At 44.4% G+C, this 19,886-nt stretch overlaps 2 protein-coding genes across 2 annotated transcripts in view; one reads left to right on the plus strand and one right to left on the minus strand.

Moving 5' to 3' along the window:
* Nucleotides 1-11,797, plus strand: part of COL17A1 (collagen type XVII alpha 1 chain) — a 59,702-nt gene extending 47,905 nt beyond the window's left edge. Inside the window, exons 39-59 of the mRNA XM_033065654.2 lie at nt 2-82; nt 1,237-1,290; nt 1,411-1,452; nt 2,145-2,207; nt 2,352-2,420; nt 2,905-2,931; nt 3,023-3,064; nt 3,225-3,281; nt 3,650-3,697; nt 4,339-4,452; nt 4,727-4,864; nt 5,464-5,547; nt 6,231-6,359; nt 7,404-7,493; nt 8,016-8,129; nt 8,381-8,533; nt 9,278-9,679; nt 9,862-10,002; nt 10,582-10,644; nt 10,871-10,942; nt 11,111-11,797. Coding sequence (XP_032921545.1) covers nt 2-82; nt 1,237-1,290; nt 1,411-1,452; nt 2,145-2,207; nt 2,352-2,420; nt 2,905-2,931; nt 3,023-3,064; nt 3,225-3,281; nt 3,650-3,697; nt 4,339-4,452; nt 4,727-4,864; nt 5,464-5,547; nt 6,231-6,359; nt 7,404-7,493; nt 8,016-8,129; nt 8,381-8,533; nt 9,278-9,679; nt 9,862-10,002; nt 10,582-10,644; nt 10,871-10,942; nt 11,111-11,160 — 2,033 coding nt within the window. The 3' untranslated portion in view covers nt 11,161-11,797. The remainder of the gene's footprint in view (nt 1; nt 83-1,236; nt 1,291-1,410; nt 1,453-2,144; nt 2,208-2,351; nt 2,421-2,904; nt 2,932-3,022; nt 3,065-3,224; nt 3,282-3,649; nt 3,698-4,338; nt 4,453-4,726; nt 4,865-5,463; nt 5,548-6,230; nt 6,360-7,403; nt 7,494-8,015; nt 8,130-8,380; nt 8,534-9,277; nt 9,680-9,861; nt 10,003-10,581; nt 10,645-10,870; nt 10,943-11,110) is intronic.
* A 219-nt stretch (nt 11,798-12,016) lies between these two features.
* SLK (STE20 like kinase) overlaps nt 12,017-19,886 on the minus strand; it is a 48,916-nt gene continuing 41,046 nt past the window's right edge. The window contains 4 exon segments of the mRNA XM_033065655.2: nt 12,017-16,966; nt 16,968-17,065; nt 17,579-17,692; nt 19,217-19,342. Coding sequence (XP_032921546.1) covers nt 16,630-16,966; nt 16,968-17,065; nt 17,579-17,692; nt 19,217-19,342 — 675 coding nt within the window. The 3' untranslated portion in view covers nt 12,017-16,629.

Below are 19,886 nucleotides of genomic sequence, written 5' to 3' on the forward strand. Positions count from 1 at the left end.
GGTCCACGGGGTGAGAAAGGATCCCCAGGTGAAGCTGTGATAGAAACCATCAGAACAGAAGTCTCATCATTAGCATCTCAAAGTAAGTGGCCCTGCCTTTCCTCTTCTTTACTTGGAGTTGTGTCAGAGCCTCAAGGCCTGCTCACAGCTACCAGGAGATGCCCCTAACTCTGTCTTATCAATGTGACATGGGGCAAATGAGTGTGTGATGTATGTTTAGTAGTGTGTCTGCAATGCCAGCTGCCTCTTCTGCCCTCCTCATCTCTGCATCCCAAAGTCCTTTCAAAAGGAGGCAGATGGCATCAGGCCCACATCACAGAAAGGGAAACTGAGGAATGGTGGCTGGTGGCTGGTGAGCTGCCATTAAGAGTGGAGATACAGAACTGGGAGCTTTCAGCCACTGAGTTCACACAGGGCAGTTCCCTGTGCAATATGAACATGGAGCCATCTGTGAGATGAGAACCAGTTTGAACAGGCATGTTAATCTGAGCAACAGAAATAAATTTTAAGATAAAAAAATATAAAAATTGTAAAAATTTTTAAATTTTAAGATGAAAACAAGTGAAGCAGAACAGAGTGGTTTAGCAACTTCCCAAGAGAAGTGCTTTCTCTGTGTAACACTAGATGTGTGATGCACTTAGAGTTGGTATCTGGGACCTCTGCAAGTTTGCAGCAAGGTAGAAGAGGGCATAAAATTATAAATGATCCTTGCCTGATCACCATCCAAATGGGGCCATGTAAATTGAGATTCAGACCATGCTTAAGTACCACCCAGTTCCCCAGTTAGGAGTCTTGCATCACAGTATCACTGAACTTTGAGTCTTGGAGGTGAGGGTACATCACACAATACAAGCAAGATAACACAGTACAGCTACTTGTTAAATAACATCTGTGTTATGTTCTCCTCCCAAAACTTGCCTCTTTTAAAGAATCTTTCCTCTCCTTGGAGTTCTTTCCCTCCTTCTTTAGCCTTTGAGTCCTTTGCCCTTTCTATCAACAACCATTACTCTCCTCCCTGTTTCCAGTATCCTGCTCAGTGCTGTATTTTGCTTTATGCCCTAACCAAACACATCTCTGCTCTCCTGCTCTGCTTCATCTTGGGCTTAGGTCACCCAGGTCCCATCTTAGTCCACCTTTGTTTATAAGAGCTTCTAGCAGGAATATATTGACAGTTTCCATAGCAGCAGTAGCTCCATAGCAACAATTTTCCCTTGTTTGTGTTTTTCTTTTGCACAGTGTTGGCAGATTCACAAGGGCGAGCAGGACCACCAGGTCCCCCTGGACCACCAGGTATGTAACATACAGAGCTCAGTACCCAAGCAAGGAGTGCTCACACAACATGGCATGTTTCTGGGCCATGCCATTTGCTGAGTAAATGTCCCCTAATACCCCTGTTTCTTTTGTCATCAGGTGAATCTGTGCAGGGACCCCCTGGGCCTCGTGGTCCCCCAGGTAAGAGCTTGTTCCTCTGAATCCAAGCTGGAAAGTGGGAGGGTTTTCCTGAGGCTTAAGGTTGGAAGTAGAATATCACATAGTGAGTTCCTACCGACACAGTTTCACTGCAGCAAGATGCTGCCCAACAAAGAACATTTGCTTTGGCAGAGGGTTCTAGCCAGAGTATTAATTAGTAAAAACCATGCTTTTTAGGAAGACACTCAAAGTTTTCAAGTTGCCAAAGGAAGTAACTGCAATCGATTCCATATTTACTTACTTGTCCAGCCTTAACGTTCAACTGTGGAGAGATGGGGAGGTTCTTATCATGAGGAGCATATCCCCATGCCCCATCCTGTAACACAGATTTTCCTTTCTCAGTCAGGACAGGGAAGGTATGGGAGAATATGTGACAGGAGCAGAACCCCATTCCTTGCTCTCTGCTCAACAGGAAAAGGGAGCAAGTTGGGTGTGTGGTGGGATAAGCACCCAGTACCATAAAGAAAGGAGTTTCTCTGTCCTTTTCTGCTGTGGTGGCAAATGATAGTGAAAAGTAACTATCAGGGATAGATGTGTGAAGAAAGCAGTGATAAGAGCCTACACTGGGAAATACAGCTGAGGCTGTGGCTGCAGATGTAACAGCTCTTATGTTCATTTACTTATATTGCTGAGGCTGGTCCTTCCTGAAGCCTTTCTGTGTCCCTTTTGCCTAGGAGAAGGATTGCCAGGACCTCCAGGCCCACCAGGGAGACCAGGATCATCCATGTCCACCTCAGGTAGGTTCTTGCCATGCATTCCATCACCTGGTCCTGGGAATGTCCTGTTGGGGTTCCAGAGAGCTCGTATATGTCTAGGACCAGAGAAACCTTGTTTCATGTTCTGTTAGATGTCATGAAGAAATCTCTTTCTTTGAATTGCAGAAGCATTCTTCACAGGCCCACCAGGTCCACCAGGTCCACCAGGACCACCAGGCCCGAAGGGAGACCAAGGTGGGTATATCTTGCAGCATAACCAAAGTGCTAGAGGGATCTCAGCACCTTAGACTAAAAAGAAGGGCGGGCTTAGGAGCAGAAATTCCTACCTTGTTCTGTCTGTAAGAAAGCTAGCACAGTTTTTCCTAAGTAGGACTCCTGTCTGCTGTAAAACGAGTCAGTCTTTGTCAAAGAAATTTATTAGCCTCCAGTACTGGTGTCAAGGCAGTTGCTATATTCAAATCCCAGTTCTGCAAGCCCATTATACACAAGAACATTCAGAACTTCAGATTTGCCATTGAAGGGGACAGCCTTTTTGCAAAATGCACGGTGATCTAAGTCAGTGCAAGAAGGTGGCCCTGTGAAGTGTAGCTCAGCTCTCAGCTGGACAGAAAACATGGACCTGCTCCCGTTACCCATTTGATGATATGCTGCAGTGTGGGCAGGGATGTTACTGATGAGAATAAAGCAAATCCTAACACTGTTCTTCTGCTATTCACAGGTGAACGAGGTCCACGGGGATTCACAGGTAAGGAGATATTAGTGGATTTCAGGATAGCTTGCTTGGGTGTATGACAGCTCCTTCATCTCTGTGTCTCTTCATCTTCATTTCTCTGCAGGAGAACCAGGTGATCCTGGCCTCTCAGCATTCTCCTCCCACGGTTAGTCTGTGCCCCCTTTCCTCCTTTGAAATAATTGTCCCTGGGCTGACATCAGGCCAGAATCCTGCTCTATTCATTCTAACTTAATTTTAGTAGAGCCAGGATTTTGTCGACATGGTTTATTCCTGTGAATCTCTGACTCTCTTTCTGCAACTGGCAGGTGAAAGAGTCACCATACAGGGACCCCCAGGCCCACCTGGCCCACCTGGACCAAAAGGTAAAAAATCTTCTTTCTTTTGTTGGGGGATGGCTTCACATGTGCAAGCATGGTTCAGACTAAAGGATGGAACAATCCACTCCTTTGGGAACTAGAATTGCTCACCCCTGCCTTTTCAGGCAAAGCAGTACCACAGCAATAGAAATGCTGTGAGCATAAGGCACTTAACCAGGTCACAGAAGGCTCAGGAAAGCTGCCACGGCCTCTTCTTTAGGCTCTTTCTCAACAAGCTGGCATTTCACGGCAGTCGTTGCAAGGCCTGAGTAGTTTCTTCTCTGACAGCATGTAGCTCAATTGTTTCACATGACCAAATATGCAACATGCAGTCACACCCATTACAAGTGTCTGTCTCCCTCATTCTTTTCCAGGTGATGCAGGTGTCCCAGGCGCACCTGGCATCCCAGGAGCATCTCGAGGTAAGAGGCCAGACCATCATTGCTCTGATACTAAGAAGGAATGCTGATATCCTAGTGGAGGCTTTGGAAAAACTACTTTGACTTTTACCAGTGTGGGTGCCAACCTAATACTGGTGGGATTTGTGTTCAAAAGCTCTTTTTGTACAGCTTGCCTTAAATCAGAAAATTTAAGAATTGACAGTTTTCTTTTTCCAACTTACTGGGAATCCTTCAAGCCAGAGTTTGGCCTCTGTGTGGACTGGTTCTTCAACTGGTGCTGCCCAGGCTGACTGGGATTGGGAGCAGCAGGGCGGTGATGTTAGACTAATGAGCCTGATCTCTATGATCTCCATCTATATTCTACACAGCACTGCACTCTAGTGCACAAACCCACCAGGTCTGCTTGTACAAAGCCAGGAATGTCTCTGGACTCAGCCCTGCACAGGCTGAATTATAAGATGCTGAATTAATTGAAGACATTATACTGCCAAATAGCCCATGCTGCATCTGTGTTTAAAGATGCAGGGGAAGCTCCTCCATATTCAATTTCCAAAGGTCTTTCCAGGCCTGTGGGAAGATCTTAATGCAAGTACACTTTGCTATCTCTTGGTCTAATGCAACTGTGCCAAAAACATTCCTTCTTCTTACAATACTTTCTGTAGGTGGATCCAGACAAATTCAGGGACCCCCAGGACCTCCTGGGCCACCTGGTCCTCCTGGCCCAAGTGGAGGTTCATCTCAAGAGATTCAGCAGTATGTCACTGACTACCTGAAGAGTGAGTATAATGAGATTTTTGCTGTTAGTCAGCAGTTTTGTGCTTATCTCTCTTTTGTTCCTTAGGGTCTTTTCCCTCTTCTTTTAGAAACAACAGCCCTGCTACTCTGGGCTTATTTCTGCTGAATACTGTGAAGTGCTGTTGTCCACTGTGGCCTCTGTAGAACTGTCCTTCTGTTGTCCCATTATTTGTCAGAGGAAGAGGGTCTGGTAATTGTGCATATGGTCAGTCTTCCCTCTTAGTAATGTGGGCATATCTTGGGCTTTCTACGTAGGTGACAACATCAGACATTATTTGACTGGTGCCCAAGGCCCACCAGGCCCTCCAGGCCCACCTGGACTCATCACCACTGCGGATGGGGTGACCTTGGATTATGCAGAGCTGGCTACCCGTGTCATGAGCTATATGACAAGTAAGCACCATGTTGGTAAACTCTGTACTGAGTCATGCCCTCAGCTGAGCTTGTGCAGCACCTAGGAGGTGAGAACCAGAGGAGAAACAAGTCTTGAAATAGCAGCACACCAGCCAGGTTATTTATCTTCAGCAGTCTAGGCCCAAGACTCCACACAGCTGAGGTATCCTCTGAGCCTTATCCTTTTTTAATGGTTAGATTAGCTACCAGTTGCTGCTGTTTAAAAAGGTCCCATAGTATACATTTGCTGTTAGACTCTTTGACACCCCAAAGACCCAAACACAGGTGGGTTTATTTAGTACGTGTGGTCTCAAGTATTTGGGGGTTGTCTTGTCTGCTTGGGGCCCTCCTAAAGTAGATGAAATTCCCAGAGCTTTTGGAAGTAGCCTGGAACCTCACCCAGAAAGGCACAGAGCACACTGCTGTGTGTGATTACCAGGAGATGACCAGGATAGGTGAGAGATAGCAACTGTTTCATAGTTGGGGGCATGGGAAGTCCATTCTACCAGTTAACTAATTAATCTTTCCTTTGTTCCTTCCTGACCCCTCCTCACCTTCTGTCTCAGACTGGCTCATGTAAAACCTTTTCATTCCCACAGGTTCTTCAGGTCACTATGAGTCATTTTCTAGCTCAGTATCCACCACATCCATTTTGTACCGAGAACTTCTGGACCTGCTGCAAAGTAAGTGACCCTCAAGGGAAACATGGGATTGAGGGTAAAGCATCCATCATCTGCCTTTCCCTTCCAGTCTCCTGTCTGCAACTGGAGTTACCTGCAGCTGCTTCAGAGTGTTCTATTTTCCAGCTCCCCTGTCACACTCCCCCACTCTGAGTGTTCCCCCATAGCCTTGCTATGTTGTTGTTCTTAAGGTGAGGGGGATCCCCAACTCTGTATTCTTTTCTATACACACTGTTACAGTGGGCTGACAGGTAAATCTCCAGGATGTCATTTGGCTGTCCCTGAAGGTATTGATGATGCTAGCCAGCACTGTGCTCCAAATGGCTCCAAAGTGCCACAAAGCTCAGTGTGGTCTTTCCTAGCTGAGCTGCTTTTCATTCCCTTTACCCAAGAAGTTGTCCAGGGTGTCCTGAAAAAAGACAGACCATGGGGAGGTCCCTTAAGCAATGCAAATCTTTATCCTCCTCACAGCCTTATTGTAGAAGGTTCCCAGCCTTGTCACAAAGGTTTCTGGCACCATACACAGGACAATTCACTCAGAAAAGAGGGAGGAAAGGAGCTTTGCATCCATAGGTTTTGATGGTTTCCCTGATAGTGGGGGCTCAGCTTACAGGCTGGGAACTCCTCACACTTGATGTCTGTGCAGCAGCTGGACAGTCTTAAAAGATGTTTCTTTTCATTTCTAGGAGAAGAAATTCGTCAGTATCTCATTGGACCTCGGGGCCCACCAGGACCTCCTGGGCCAGGGGGAGATGGAATGTCTCTGTCACTGGATTATGATGAGCTGACCAGGAGGTTTATCAGCTACTTGTCAAGTAATGGTTTTATTAGTGTGTTTCTCTCTGTTCCTTTGGGAGTCCAGCACAAAGCTCATGCTGTCAAGTCAGTAGAAACTATTCCAGTGCTAATTGTGTGAATCCCTATGGACAGAGACCTCCTCACAGGGACTATGAGAGACTTGGAAGAGAACAAAGATACCCTGCAGCTAAGATACCATCCACAGACTAGTAATGAATTCTTTCTTTGTTAAAAAATGAGCTTAGGAACAAAATTCCATCTTAGTCATCTTAGAAGTCACATCAACACCTTTAAGTGCCTTTCTAACCTGTGGTTAGGATATATTTCCCTGTGGAAGAGTTGGTCTGTGCCCACTTTGTGTCAAGGCAGCTCAGGCAACAAACTCTTAGAAGTTAGTTGAAACAAATTCTATGTCTCTGCTTCATTTTCCCATCTGTAAAGGGGTGATATGGCGCATAAGAACTGTTCAACAGAGAGGACTCTGAGCATCCCCAGCAGCAGTGCTAAAATGCCTAATCCTGGTAACTGCAACTGTCTGCTTACAAAAAGCAGCTTGGTCCATGCTCAGTTTCTCTAACTGCTCTTTGAGACCAGATCTCACTAGTGGACTGCTCCTAAGATGGAGGGAATTTGCAGCAGGAAACTGCAGTGTAACAGCAGCACTCTATTGGCTCAGGCAGGACAGCTGCATTTTGTCAGCAGAGACATTTCATTAACGCAAATGACAAAGTGCAGGGCATTGCCCCAGAGCTGCAGACACAAGGAGAGCAGCACTCTGTGGGTTGCAAGTCCAGAGGTGCCCCTACCACATCACGGGTTCATGAGATACAGAGCTTTTGCCAGGAATAGAAGCCTGCTGCCTGCTTGTCTGTGTGTGTCCTTGGGATTGTCAGGGCAAAGTCACAGTCCAGAACAAGGTTTGAGCTCTGGTTCCTGGCACAGCTGCTGATGGGAGCCCCTCTTGCATTGCCTGTGAATAAGCCCTTAGAATAAGCCCTGTGGCCTGCCTGCTCACACTGTAACAGCCTGCTCTGATAACGTGGATATGTTTGATTTTGCAGGTTCTGGGATGAGCATTGGACTGCCTGGACCACCTGGGCCTCCAGGGTCACCTGGCATATCCTACAGTGACCTGACAGCATACCTGAGAAGTAAGCCAACTTCTTCACTCCCCTACCATGGGGTTCTCTGTGCCCCCTGGATGTTTTTTACAGCCTTAGTCACAGAATTTCCCTTTTTGCCTATCATCACAAATAACTCTCTGATGGTCCTTGGCAGCACTGCAGGCCTCTGCTGGTACCTGCACACCCCACAGGGGGCTGCAACTGGAACTCCATGCTCCTGTGAGGAGCGACAGCAGTGGGGCTGTCTTGGAGATGGGCATGAAGGAGCCCTTTGTCAAATCTAAACTCTGCAGCATAAAGGCATCGTTTCTTACGCCTCTTTAAAAGTATATTTTGAAAATAGGGACTTTAGTCTCTTTGGAATCACCTGTCTGTCCAATGTGACGTTGCAGGGGAGTGAGGTGCACCAAGAAGGCTGCACAAGAAGATACTGGAGAGAAAAAAAAGCCCTTCTACTTGGCTGTATCTGGCATAACCTGTATTGTCAGGGAACATTCATTATGGTTGTGGTTGTTTGGATGATTTATTTTCTTCCCTTGTGTCTTACAGACTCTGAATTCAGTGGTATTGTTGGGCCCCCTGGTCCTGCAGGGCCCCCAGGACCTCCAGGGATCCCTGGAACACCAGGCACCTCTCTGGAAGACGTCTCTGCCTACCTTCAAAGTAAAGCACTTGTGTTTCTCACAGCTGGCAGGGTGATTTGTAGATGCTGGGGGTACTGAGGCTGAGATTTAGCTTAGCAGGAATGAGACTGCACACTGGGAAAAAAGTCACTGTACAGAAAAGAATTTTGTCAATGTTGTGTGTAAGGGGATGGAAGCTGGGGTTGGAGCCTTCAAACTTTCAAGATCCCCAGACATGTGAAATTTCCTTATCCTCTCACTGATGGAAAATAATTCTTTCATTTTCTCAAGATGTTGGATACTCTTCCCTTTCTGGAGTCCGGGGCCCACCTGGCCCTCCTGGCCCTCCAGGACCACCAGGTTTCTCTGGAACTGGCCTCCTGTCCTATGCTGACATCACCAACAGCGACGAGTTCAGGAGTGAGCTGATCCAGTACCTGAAGAGTAAGGGAGCACCATCCATCCTTTCTGCGCACGTGCCAAGACATGCTTTACTTTGTGTAACACCTGAGACATTCCTGTAGGAGCCTTCCCTGAACTGGGGATACAGCAACACCTTCCCTCTACATCCAGGTCTACAGGAGTATGCTGCACCCTGTAGGCTTTTCTCCTCCTCCTTTCAGCCCAATTGCCAGCCAAAGTCTGTGTTGTGAGACAACAAGGACAAGCACTGGGTAGTTACAATTGGCCTGTCCCTAGTAAGGTCACCAGCAGAGTTTTACCATGGGAAAGGCGTTTTCTTTGGCAAATACCTGCCCACAGAGCCATGGGTAATGGAGGGGTTGGAAGGCAGTGCTGAGCTAGCTGTGAAGCACCAATGGTTGGAGTTCATCCTGACAAGTCATCCAAGGCAGGCTTTCAAAAACACCTTAGTTTTGGTAAAGTGATCACAGAATGGCTCTTTTGGCAGAGATGCTGAAATTTGCCTGAAGAGTGCACCTTCTGCAAAATCATTGGGCGTGTTCCCAAGATTTGGCACACAAAATTATGGGAGAGATGAAAAGGAGGGTATCTTGCCATCTGTAGCGTTCAAGGTTGACATGTACCTGCTGCCTGAGAAATGGCACTGGATGAGGGTCACTGTGATGGTTGGTGGGGCAGAATTTCACACTCCAGTCTTCATTCAGGTGGTAGCACAGGACCTCTATCAAGCCCAGTGTCCCTGAAGCTCCCCCTTGTATTTTGCAGGTGATGAAGTTCAAAGCTACATCTCAGGACCCCCTGGGCCCCCAGGACCACCAGGACCCAAAGGAGACAGTGGCTTTGTCTCTGGGTCTATGTCTTCATCCTACCAAGGGTTACGAGCTTCTGAGCATGGAGGATCCCTTGGTGCTGAGGGCTCCCACAGGGGCTCACTGGGCACGGGCAGCTCGTATGGCAGCTCCATGAGCAGCGTGTCCTCTTACCGCACCTCAGTGGGCAGCGATGGCGCTTACGATGCCTCCATGGGCACTGATGGGTCTTTTGATGGGCTGCTGACTGAGGAGGAGTCACACAGATCAGCAGGGTCGAGCAGATCCTACAGCAGCTCCTTCACTGGTTCCCTGGATTACAATGAGCTGGCACTCCGTGTGTCAGAGAGACTGCAGAGTGAGTGCAATGCCTGCTCATCCTGACCCTCCCTATCCCAGCCTACAACTCCAAATCCCCTGAGCCTGGTCACGCTGTTCACTTCCCTCCTCCCTGCTGCCTACAGCACTCCCACCTTCTGCCTCAGCATGCAGCCACAGTTCTCTCAGAGCTCCTTTCAAATGACATCTTTAATTCCACAGGCCGAGGTATTCTCCAGGACCTGATGTCTTACACTGGACAGGGTCCTGCAGGTCCCCCAGGCCCTCCTGGTCCCCCTGGCATCAGCAAGGTCTTTGCAGCCTATGGCAATGTCACTGCAGACCTCATGGACTTCTTCAGAAGTGAGTAATATTTTGACTTGGCATTTCTGGTTCATGCATATTAGATGTCCCCAACCTCTCACAGACCTACTGATCTATTCACCTTTGCACTCTGCAAAAGTCAAAGTGCAGAGTTGAAGGTGGGTGGTCTTTCCATCTCCTTCCTTCCTTGGTGGGGAGGTGCAATCTTATCATTAGGAAGGTTGTCAGTTTTTCCCACTGTTTGTAGGAAACATGCTAAACCCTGAAGGCCTCTGTGCTTTACAAGCTCTGTGCCCCTTTTTAACATGGCTGGGCTGGCACATGTACAGAAACATGAGCCAGCTGCTCACTCTGCTCTCAGATTCCCTACCCTGAGTATGGGCCAACTCCAGCCCTAGTGACAGTCAGGACACTCAGAGAGAGTGACAGAGCAGTGCTGGTAAAATGACATCACAGCCTGTCCTTGAGACTTTGTTGGGACCAAAACCCAATTTAAAAACCTTGCTGTCAGTCTAATCCCATCTAACCAAGAGAAATGTCCTTCCAATGTGACTCACTTCTCTGAGTGGGCAGTGGTTTCTCCTACTCATTCATTCTCTCCTTCATTTCCCTCTCCAGCACACGGTGCCATCCAGGGGCCACCCGGTGAAAAAGGAGAGAGGGGTTATCGTGGACCCAAAGGTAAGGATTGCCATCCTTTCCCCCTTCAGCTCTGTGATGCCCAGAAAGCAGCACTGTGACCACAGAGGTCACAGCATTGCTCAAGGCCACACCCTCTGGCAGTGAAGGTGGCACCTTCAGGATCTCAGCCAAAACGTTGTCCCGATTTGGTGTCCCTTCCCCTGGCCTGTCCCGGTCCGTGGGTCACTTGTGCTCAAGGGCAAACTTGGTCTTCTTATTCCTTCAGGTGATCCTGGGCCAATGGGCCCACCAGGACGACAAGGGCACCGGGGACCAAAAGGAGAGAAGGGAGAGAAAGGTAGGAACATGTCCCATCCCCAGGAGAGCTGGGTTTGACTGTCAGGGAGTGGCACCAGCTCATCCCTGGCAATAGCTAGAAAACACAGCCCAGTTATTTGGTTTGGATCTTTGGTCTTTTTACATGGTCTTTTCAACTAACTCTCCTTTTGATTTTTCTGATCCCCAGGTGAACAGCTGTATGTTGGCAGAAGAAAAAGAAGAAGCATTGGTGTTTAAGGAAAGAGGTAGCTCAGTTCTGCACAGGGCAGCATTCCCAGCAGCCTGTAGAGAATTAGCCTGAGTCTTCACTGCCTTAATGCTAAAACATCCCCACTGCTCAGCTGACCCCTTAGAGTTGATAGTTCAGGTCTGAATGTCTCTTGTGTGTGTCCAGCATGGTCCTAGTGTGGGTGTTTGCTCCTGTTACTGATACTTGGCTTCATGCCCCTGAGCTCCCAGGCTGCTGTCCTTGAGCTGACAAGGGCTTTGTATCTCACCTAGTCCAGGCTTCTTGTTCTACTCCCAGGAATGTAAAAACCTGTGATTTTTAAGAACTAGCCAACTATACAGAAAAAAGAAAAAAATCCCATCCCCACCACATGCATGGTTTGTCAGGGATCACATGAGCCCACAAGGCCCCCATGAGAAATTTCCCCCCTGGGATTCTCTTTCTACACGCCCTGCCAACCTCAAGTGGCACTCGTTTATAGAACACACTGAGACAGGATGCACACAGGGGCTGAACCAAAGCACTTTTAAACCTAATTTGTTTTTCTTTTAAAAATATTTTTGTATTTTTTTTCTGGTCTTTTAAACACTGGTGAAAAATAATCTTTAATGTAAACAGCCCAATTAAAGTATGTTCTTAACCCCATCCCTGAACGGTTCAGAACGGCCATTCTGTGCTTGCAAGTTGTTGTGGGACAGGGTGAGACACCTGAGATGGGTTTGAGGTACAATGGTAAATACAATGGTACATTATTAAATACTTTTATACTCATTTTAAACATTGTAAATCATCCCCTTCACTCAAACACTTATGCAAATCACTTGTATTTCATGAAGTTTTCCATCAACAAAAACTGAGGCGATCTCAGCAAACTGTGATTTTATTGTATTTACAGCAGAATTATTACAATATTCTACAGAAAGCCATGAAATAAAATTACTTTGAAAAACAAGACAAAAAAAACCCCAAAACTGTTGTATGGCTGCTACTGCAAGTTCACTTCCACGAGCTGTACAGAGACCCTTAGCCAATTATTCATCCATCTCATGATTTTTGGTTGCTTACAGAAGTAAGGCAAAAATAACTTGGTTTGCAGTTAACACAAAACATTCAACAAACTGCTGGGAGAACACGAGGCTGGCGGTGCCTCAGGCGCATGTTTTGTCACAGGATGCTCCTGCTCTGCTTGGCTTCCTGACAGAAAATGTGGTGCCAATGTCCCTTCCTAGTTTCTGTTCTTTCCACCATTTTAGGACTGCTTCTCATTACCAAGAGGCTTTACCACCTAATTGTAAATGTGGAAGACTTTGTTAAATCAGGGTAACCCTGGACTCAGCCACTCCCTTCTGCTTTCTGTAGGGGAAACACATGAGCCCTGTCTCATGGGTTGGGCTTAAGCATGTTTGTGCTTAAGGGATTTTCCTCTGGCACCACCAACTGCCCAAAAGCCACATGTGCAAAGGAGCTATGGAAACAAAGCACGAGGACTGAAATGGAGAAAGGGGATGCAGAACAAGTGAAAGTTCTGTAAAAGAAACACCATTTCCTTTTCTTCTCCTTCCCTTTATCCAATCTCATCTTTCACAAGACAGAAATGATGGGGCATCCTGGCCTTGGCTTGCCTGTGAACAAGGAAAGTTAATTCTCTCTAATCTTACTTCAACTGCTGTGAAGATGGTAGAAGTAGTCTGGGAATGGGAAATTTGCATGGACAAATCAATGCAAGGAAGTTTCAGAGATCCAGAAGTACAGATTTTGATGTAAAATGACCAGAGTGTAAATGCTAACACTGATGGTCTTAAACACTTCCCCCTGCCCTTTTCTCCAACAGCCAGTCACTGTCCTCAAACTTGTCTCCCCCGCAGCAGATGAACCAAGAAGCAGTAGATCAGTGGAAGCAACTAGCACTGAGCTTATTCAGCTTTCAGCAACAATGTATTTCTGAGGTCCTGGGAGCCGCAGCTGCACAAGAACTCTGAAAATCAGGCTGCCTAAAGTGGACTCAAGTGCCTGAATTTAAAACACCTTATTTGAATCTTTCCTATACCAAAGCAAGCTTGAAATACTTGCAGGGCAGATACTATTTCAGTTGGAGAATCAACTTAAACTTCCTATGTGATACTGCTGTCACAAAAGACATGGTGTGACAGAAGCAATTTCATTGCTGCTTTGCTTAGCTCTGTCTTCGTTAAGGTGCTATGTTTCCAATTTTTAAGGACAAGAACTCAGTAGAATGGAGTTATCATAAAGTCCTCTGGGACAGAAGAATAATTTATTTAACTGTGTGATTGATTAGATATTGAGTACCTATTAATGCAATTTTAAGAGACTATTAGCTTAAAAGATTACCTGGAAAAAAGGATGCACCTCAGACTGAACATCAGTTTTAAATATGATGTGAAAAATCACTCTGAGTGAATGCTGATGGTCAGGACAGTGCAGCCCTGCCACCAGGGAATCTGAATTCAGATGCCAATTCAAATAAAAGTTTTCCTTCAGAAGATGTTTATAAATTAGGACCTACATAATCAATCATAACTTCAGTATATTTTCACATGGATGTATGTATAAACCAGCAACAGAGTGCTTGAAGAAGGAAATTTGTTTTATGGGAATCGGAGAGGATCACATGCTGCAGTATTTCTCCTTCATAAAATGACCCACAAAGTTCCCCTGGAACTTCAGAAGATCAAGGGCTGCCACAGCACATTTTCCCCTGGGTTGGTAACCCCTCCTCAGCCAGAATCTCCTAAAAACAGGGGCAGCAGGTGCACCCAAAGACCTTTAGCCCCAGATCTCCTGGATGCCTTAAGCAGAGCCAAAATACACTCTTTAGAGCTCAGGAAGCACATGGTGTGAGGCTGAGGCTCTGCAGGCAGGTTTTCCGTGAAGATCACTTGTAAACACAGGAGGACAACTCACACACTGCACTGCAATCCAGGGATTTACTGCCTTGCTTGTTTTCCTGTGGACAGAATTTACAATGCAGTAAAACACAATGGTGAGCAAATATTGATTTGTGGTCAGCTTTGGAAGAGATGTGGGAAAAATTAGATCTGCCAAACAGTAAGAATTTGTAAGTGCATTGTTTTGGCTGCAGAAAAACACCTCACCACCCTAGAGATAGAGCTGTTAACATTCATTAGGGAGGTGACAGGAGATAGTACTGAGATTGGATTTCACATCTCAGGAGATGTTTTTTTGGTCTATGTGAGGCTAAATTAATTTGAATTGAATTTTCTGACACTGATACAATATTGTAACACCATCTCATATTCTGCAACACTTTAAACCAAATTTTCTCAGTCTAGATGTGTAAGTACCCATGCTAGTTCTTGTTATCACTCAGAAATCATATTTTCACTCTTGGTATCAATTCTCAGCCCAGTTCACAAGTCTGCAAGTGCACAGGGCTCCCCACCTGGAGGCCTGAGCAAGGCTTCCATCGCCACATCCGATCCCTCCCTTCATCCCAGAGCTCAGTTACAGTTATTTGTGCAATTCACAATGAGATCAGATTGCAGGGCCTGTGTGAAAAGGATCTTCAAATAAAAGATGTAAGAGATTCAGACAGAGGTAAACAGAATGCCAATACATATTAGCAATGTATCACTGAAACAACCAAAAATGTAAGGAGAAGATTATTAACATTTCCCACTGAGGATTTAATGGGGATGAACGTAGACATAATCCAGAAGAGGAAATCTGCCTGCCCTGCTTACTCCCCAAGTAAAGCACTGAGCCTACTTCATATGAAATTGCAAACAAATTCTGTTAAATAGAGATAAAGATTATTTAATATTATCTTAATAACAGTCAATTTATGAAGGTGGAGTTTAAAAAGCAAAAGGTCTTTAAAGACTTTTTTCTCCCTACTAAACAATTAAAAAAAATTCGCATTTAGCAACAGAGAACATTCTAGAGATATGGTGTGTGAATTTACAACAGTATACAATACACATTTAAAATAATAAAATGCCAGAAATTAAGGCTAGCTATTAAAGTAATTATGCTATCAAAAAGTTACAAAATTTAAATTAAAACATGCATTTTCCAATTTTCTTTTTACTGTGCTGTAAATTAAGTGTCTTCATTGAGAGGGTATCTGTTCAACATCCAAGGATTTCAGCATCCAAGGTTTCAACCACAGCTGATTAAAGTCCTGTGTCTGAGTTCACTGCCATGCAGCAACACTGTTCCCATGAAATGAACGCCATGGAATGGGCACCAGTTGCACGGTCAAAGCAAGCAAGCAAAACAAAACAGGTGCAGTTGATGCCCAAAGAGATCAGAGAAACTCAGGCCTCAGAAGACAGAAAGCAAATACTATTTTACAAATGGAGCTCCAACAAACCCAAGTACAGCTTATACACTGTCTTGATATGACTCAACCTCTATCCACCAAAAGGAGTGCAGCAAAAGTGACCTAATACAGCTGTATTTCCCTACCCCACTAGAGGAGACACAGTTCAGATTTCCCACTACAGATCAGTCAGGCAAATAACTTATGGTACATCTAGGAACTTGAAAAATAAAACCTGCCTATGTTAGTAGGTGGCAACACAAAAGCAAAACACCCAGCTTCATAAAGGAGTTTGTCTATATATTTAACTTAAATCTTTCCTTAAAATAAAATGACTAAAATTAAAAAAAACCCAAGGAATCCAACACTTCTAGTGAAATCAGACTTCAGCCATGGTTGTTTATAAATACGACCATCTACCTCCACTTCTGTGATGGAGTTCAAATGAAAAGGCTTTGGTAAGAACAGAACAATGGCTCTACCCATTCCAGGTACAGTTAGAGAATCCACGTGCATTTTGCACACTGCTTTCTAAAAAATACATTCTACAGTTTTTCAATTTGTAGAACTAACCACCTGTATGTAATAGCTAAAGAAAATAATAAACTGCATTTTAAAGTTAGCATTTCTTTCACCTTTACATATTTTAGTGCAAAATATTTTAGGGTGAGGATTTACAACAAAAATGGCAGTAGCAGCAAGAAATCTTGTTTTGTACAGTAACAACAACGCTAAGGAGTTTTGTGTTTTTAAATGACAAAACAGTATCCTGTTGCCAGGATCAGCATATCTAAGTGTTTCAGGCACTGTATTAATTAAACTAGCACCCCATTTCATTATGGAACTAATGGACAAAACATGTCATGGAGATCAGCTCAGTTTAATTTATGCCAGAGGTTTCTTTTGAAAGAAGTTGCAAAGGCTTTTGCCAATTGTGTTTAAACATAAGGGTTTGCTTTTCTGATTACTGGCATGTTCTTAGTAATTAGTTTCAGTCCTTGCCATGAAGACACTGCTCACATTATGAAATTTTAAACCTCTCATGGCAATTTCAATTGTGGAGTTCTCTCATGGAGAAATCTGATGCTTAAAAACACAGTAGCAGAACTAATATTACGCCGTTTAAATGTTCAGATGAGAAACCATTTGTTTTTTGTGATGAGAAAGAGGATAATTAATATTTCAGGCTTAAAGTCAAAACCGTGGGTAACGTACTTTTAGAGACTGGGATAAAAAGCCCACTTAGTCTTGAAACATCTGAAGGACGTAACAATACCCTTGTACACCAACACTGGGTTTGTTTCTTCTGTCCAGGGGAGTGAAGAAACCGCTCCTGACACTGATTGTCTCCACTGAAAACAAGACAAGCGAGGTCCCCGATGTTCATACGCCGTGGGTAAGTCTGGTTAGACCGTAAGGAGGGAGAATTCCACACACAAAAAAACCTACAGAAGTTCCCAGAGCTACGACCCAGTGGAGTGAAGGCTGGGGATTGGGTAGAATTTGGAAATCCGGCTTTGTGTTGAAGGATTAAGGCATTCGGATTCTCCAGTCATTTTAAAGAAAACTTCCTGTTCCTGCAGCTTTCTGGCAAATTCTTCTTCCAGCATCTAAAACCAAAATCAGATTGTCACAGGATTAACAAGGCAAAGTACAAGAAATCCATTATTGCGGAGACATTTTGTCTGATCTGTCTCTGAACTGTGTGAAACTCTAGTACATTCCCTTTTAAAATAAAATAATCTCCCAAGACTAACCTCCATCACCAGCACTATGTCTGCTATATATCACTCAATTTTTGTAGTAACCTAGTGGCTTCTGAAATAAATTCCTAAGAGCAGATTTACCTCCAGCTAAGTTTTCCATGCAAACCTGTACACAACGTGCTGCAGGTAGGAGCCCTGCAAAAAGCCTGTTAACACCCAGCCTGTTTCAATGCACCTGCCCTTTGCTCAGCTTATGCAATTTTTAAACATCTTTTATTATACAGGGAATTGCAACAGCTTTGTGCAACAGCTTTGTACTGCACCTTGACTATCCTCCACTGCAATACTTTTGTACTGTCTGTATTTTCTAGATCAAACCCTTGACAATTTCCTGATTCATGAACTGCTCCCATTTACCTTTTTTCTTGGTCTCAGCTTCTCTCTCCATTCCTTCAGTTCTTGGCTGTGCTCTTCATCCAGCTCTTTTAGCTTCTGAGTTTCATGCTCAACCAGTAAATGGCATTTTTCATTCTTAAAACAAGATAATCCTTATGTAAAACTAATTCAGATTAGGCAACTCAACATTTGTACAGTGACATATGTTGTCCTAATTCTTTCTAATTAGCTTATTCCATGTAAATAGTGACGTGAATAATTACAAGATGAAAGTGTGTTACGAGGCTGCATTTCCAAAAGCTGATCTTTCCATCGGAGCCAACTGAGATAAGAAATACTCCTAAATCCAAATACACTGCTGAGCATCATTAAGGCAGTTGCTGGGTGTTACTCAAAACTGTGTTTCTCTGCCTAATGATGCTTTTCAAGGTCATGCAACATTTCTGCTTTGCTTTTTAAAGACAGTCTGTATAATTTATTAAAAACAATTACATTAAAAAGGAAGTTGCTTTCGGGAACTATTTCAGCTCTTGGTGCCAAGAGCTGAAAAAAACAAATGGAGCTTAGAGACAAACATGGTTGTAGGAGTAGCCTCAGAATTGCCCTATGAAAAGGCTCAAACCACACCTCAGCTTCACATTTCCCTCAGTAAGGAACCTGGGCTTCTGCCTCACTTTCAGAGGACTTTTGAAGCATGACGAGAAAAAAAATCGATTATTTGGCTTCAAGTCTCTGCACTTTTTTAAGAGCAGTTGGCAATGGTGGTGCTTCTAGGTTTCCAGTCCCAAATAGGTCTGATGCAGAGTATAGAACCACAGCAACACAAACAACAAGCACTTGGCTAGACCTGAGTGCAGCAAGGGGTCAGTTTTCCTTGTGAAGCTCAGAGCAGCCCTAATCTGCTCAATTTTACTGGAACTGAAACTCTCACAAGGCTCCCACGGTACTTGGGGATTTACTGGGGCATATTAGTGGCACAGCCACAGTCTGTTTTTGCAGGATGTAAGAAAGTGAACAGAGTAGAATGAGCTTCATTGATCATTGCATGATTTCTCTAAGCAAAGGTTATCAGCAGGTGATCATTTAATGCTTTAAAACTGCCTTGTGTCCCTGAAACTGGGAAAAGCTGATTTAAAGAAAAGGAGATCTGGCCTCTGGTATCCAGCAGAAACTTTTACAAAATGCATACCAAAAGAGACAAATCAGAGCTCCTTATCACAAGGAGAGAATTCCTTCTAAGTACCTTCCAGAAGCTCACACGCTAGTGGCAGCACTCGGTAAAAACCTCATTCCTGTATTGCTGCAAACTTCTCATGAGTAATGCCTGGTGAGGCCTCTCTCTGTTCTGATTAATGACATTCCAGCAAAATCAGGTTAAAAGGAAATGCTGCCCACAGAAAATAGCCCTGGGAACTTGACAGATACTCCAGAAGTGATCATCTGTTTCTGGTTCATGCTTTTCTTGCATTTAAAATTATTCCTCATTAATTGATAGGAACACATGAATCTGGCAAGGCAGTACACTGCAGGCCTTTGAAAACAAGGCTGAAAAAACTGTATACAGTAAAAATTAAGGAAAAGGTGTTTCTGCTTTGCCTGCATCTGGTATTAACCTCAGTCTTCTCACTGAATGGTCATTTAACATCATCTGTTTTTAACCTGTAACTGATGCAGTTCCCTGATGTTTGCTTCACACTGCAGCTGAAGGTCCCGCATTTGGTTTTCGTGTTTCTGATGCTGCGCCAGTCTCTCATTCTTCTGCCTCTTTTCTTCTTGAACAGCAAACTAAAATAAAAAATAAGAGATTATTTATACTGTGCCTCTGAATAAAAATGTTTGCACAAGTCAAAGAATTGCATCCAATAGAATGAGCACATACTAAGAAGAACGGTTCTAGAAGATTTAAGCAAGAAGTTTGTCTATTTCTTCTTTTTTAAATTCTGACAAAGGAAGTGCCCTACACTTTTAATTCTATTTCTCTGTCTAAACTCTGATTTTTCCTTAAAACGTAGCACATTTCACTTCCAGACTCCTTCTGAAGCTGTGACAGCAGTGCAGCTGCAAGCATTGGTTAAGGCTGGTGTTGAACAGCTACAGGAGACCGTATTTTCCACATTCTTCATCCTTCCAGCGCTCACCATATGAAACCATGATTTATGACTGTGGTGCATCATTGGAAAGCAAACCTCTCAAACTCTGCACAGCATTCCCTTTTAAAGAATGAGTGAATGAATACCTACAGCTTTAGTTCAAAAGCTCACAAAAATCAAGCATTCTTAAAAATGTTTCACTGAATCACAGAACAGTTGAGGTTGGAAGGGACCTGCAA

The sequence above is a fragment of the Catharus ustulatus genome, chromosome 8 (genome assembly GCF_009819885.2).
Source record: "Catharus ustulatus isolate bCatUst1 chromosome 8, bCatUst1.pri.v2, whole genome shotgun sequence".
Classification (NCBI taxonomy): Eukaryota; Metazoa; Chordata; class Aves; order Passeriformes; family Turdidae; genus Catharus; species Catharus ustulatus.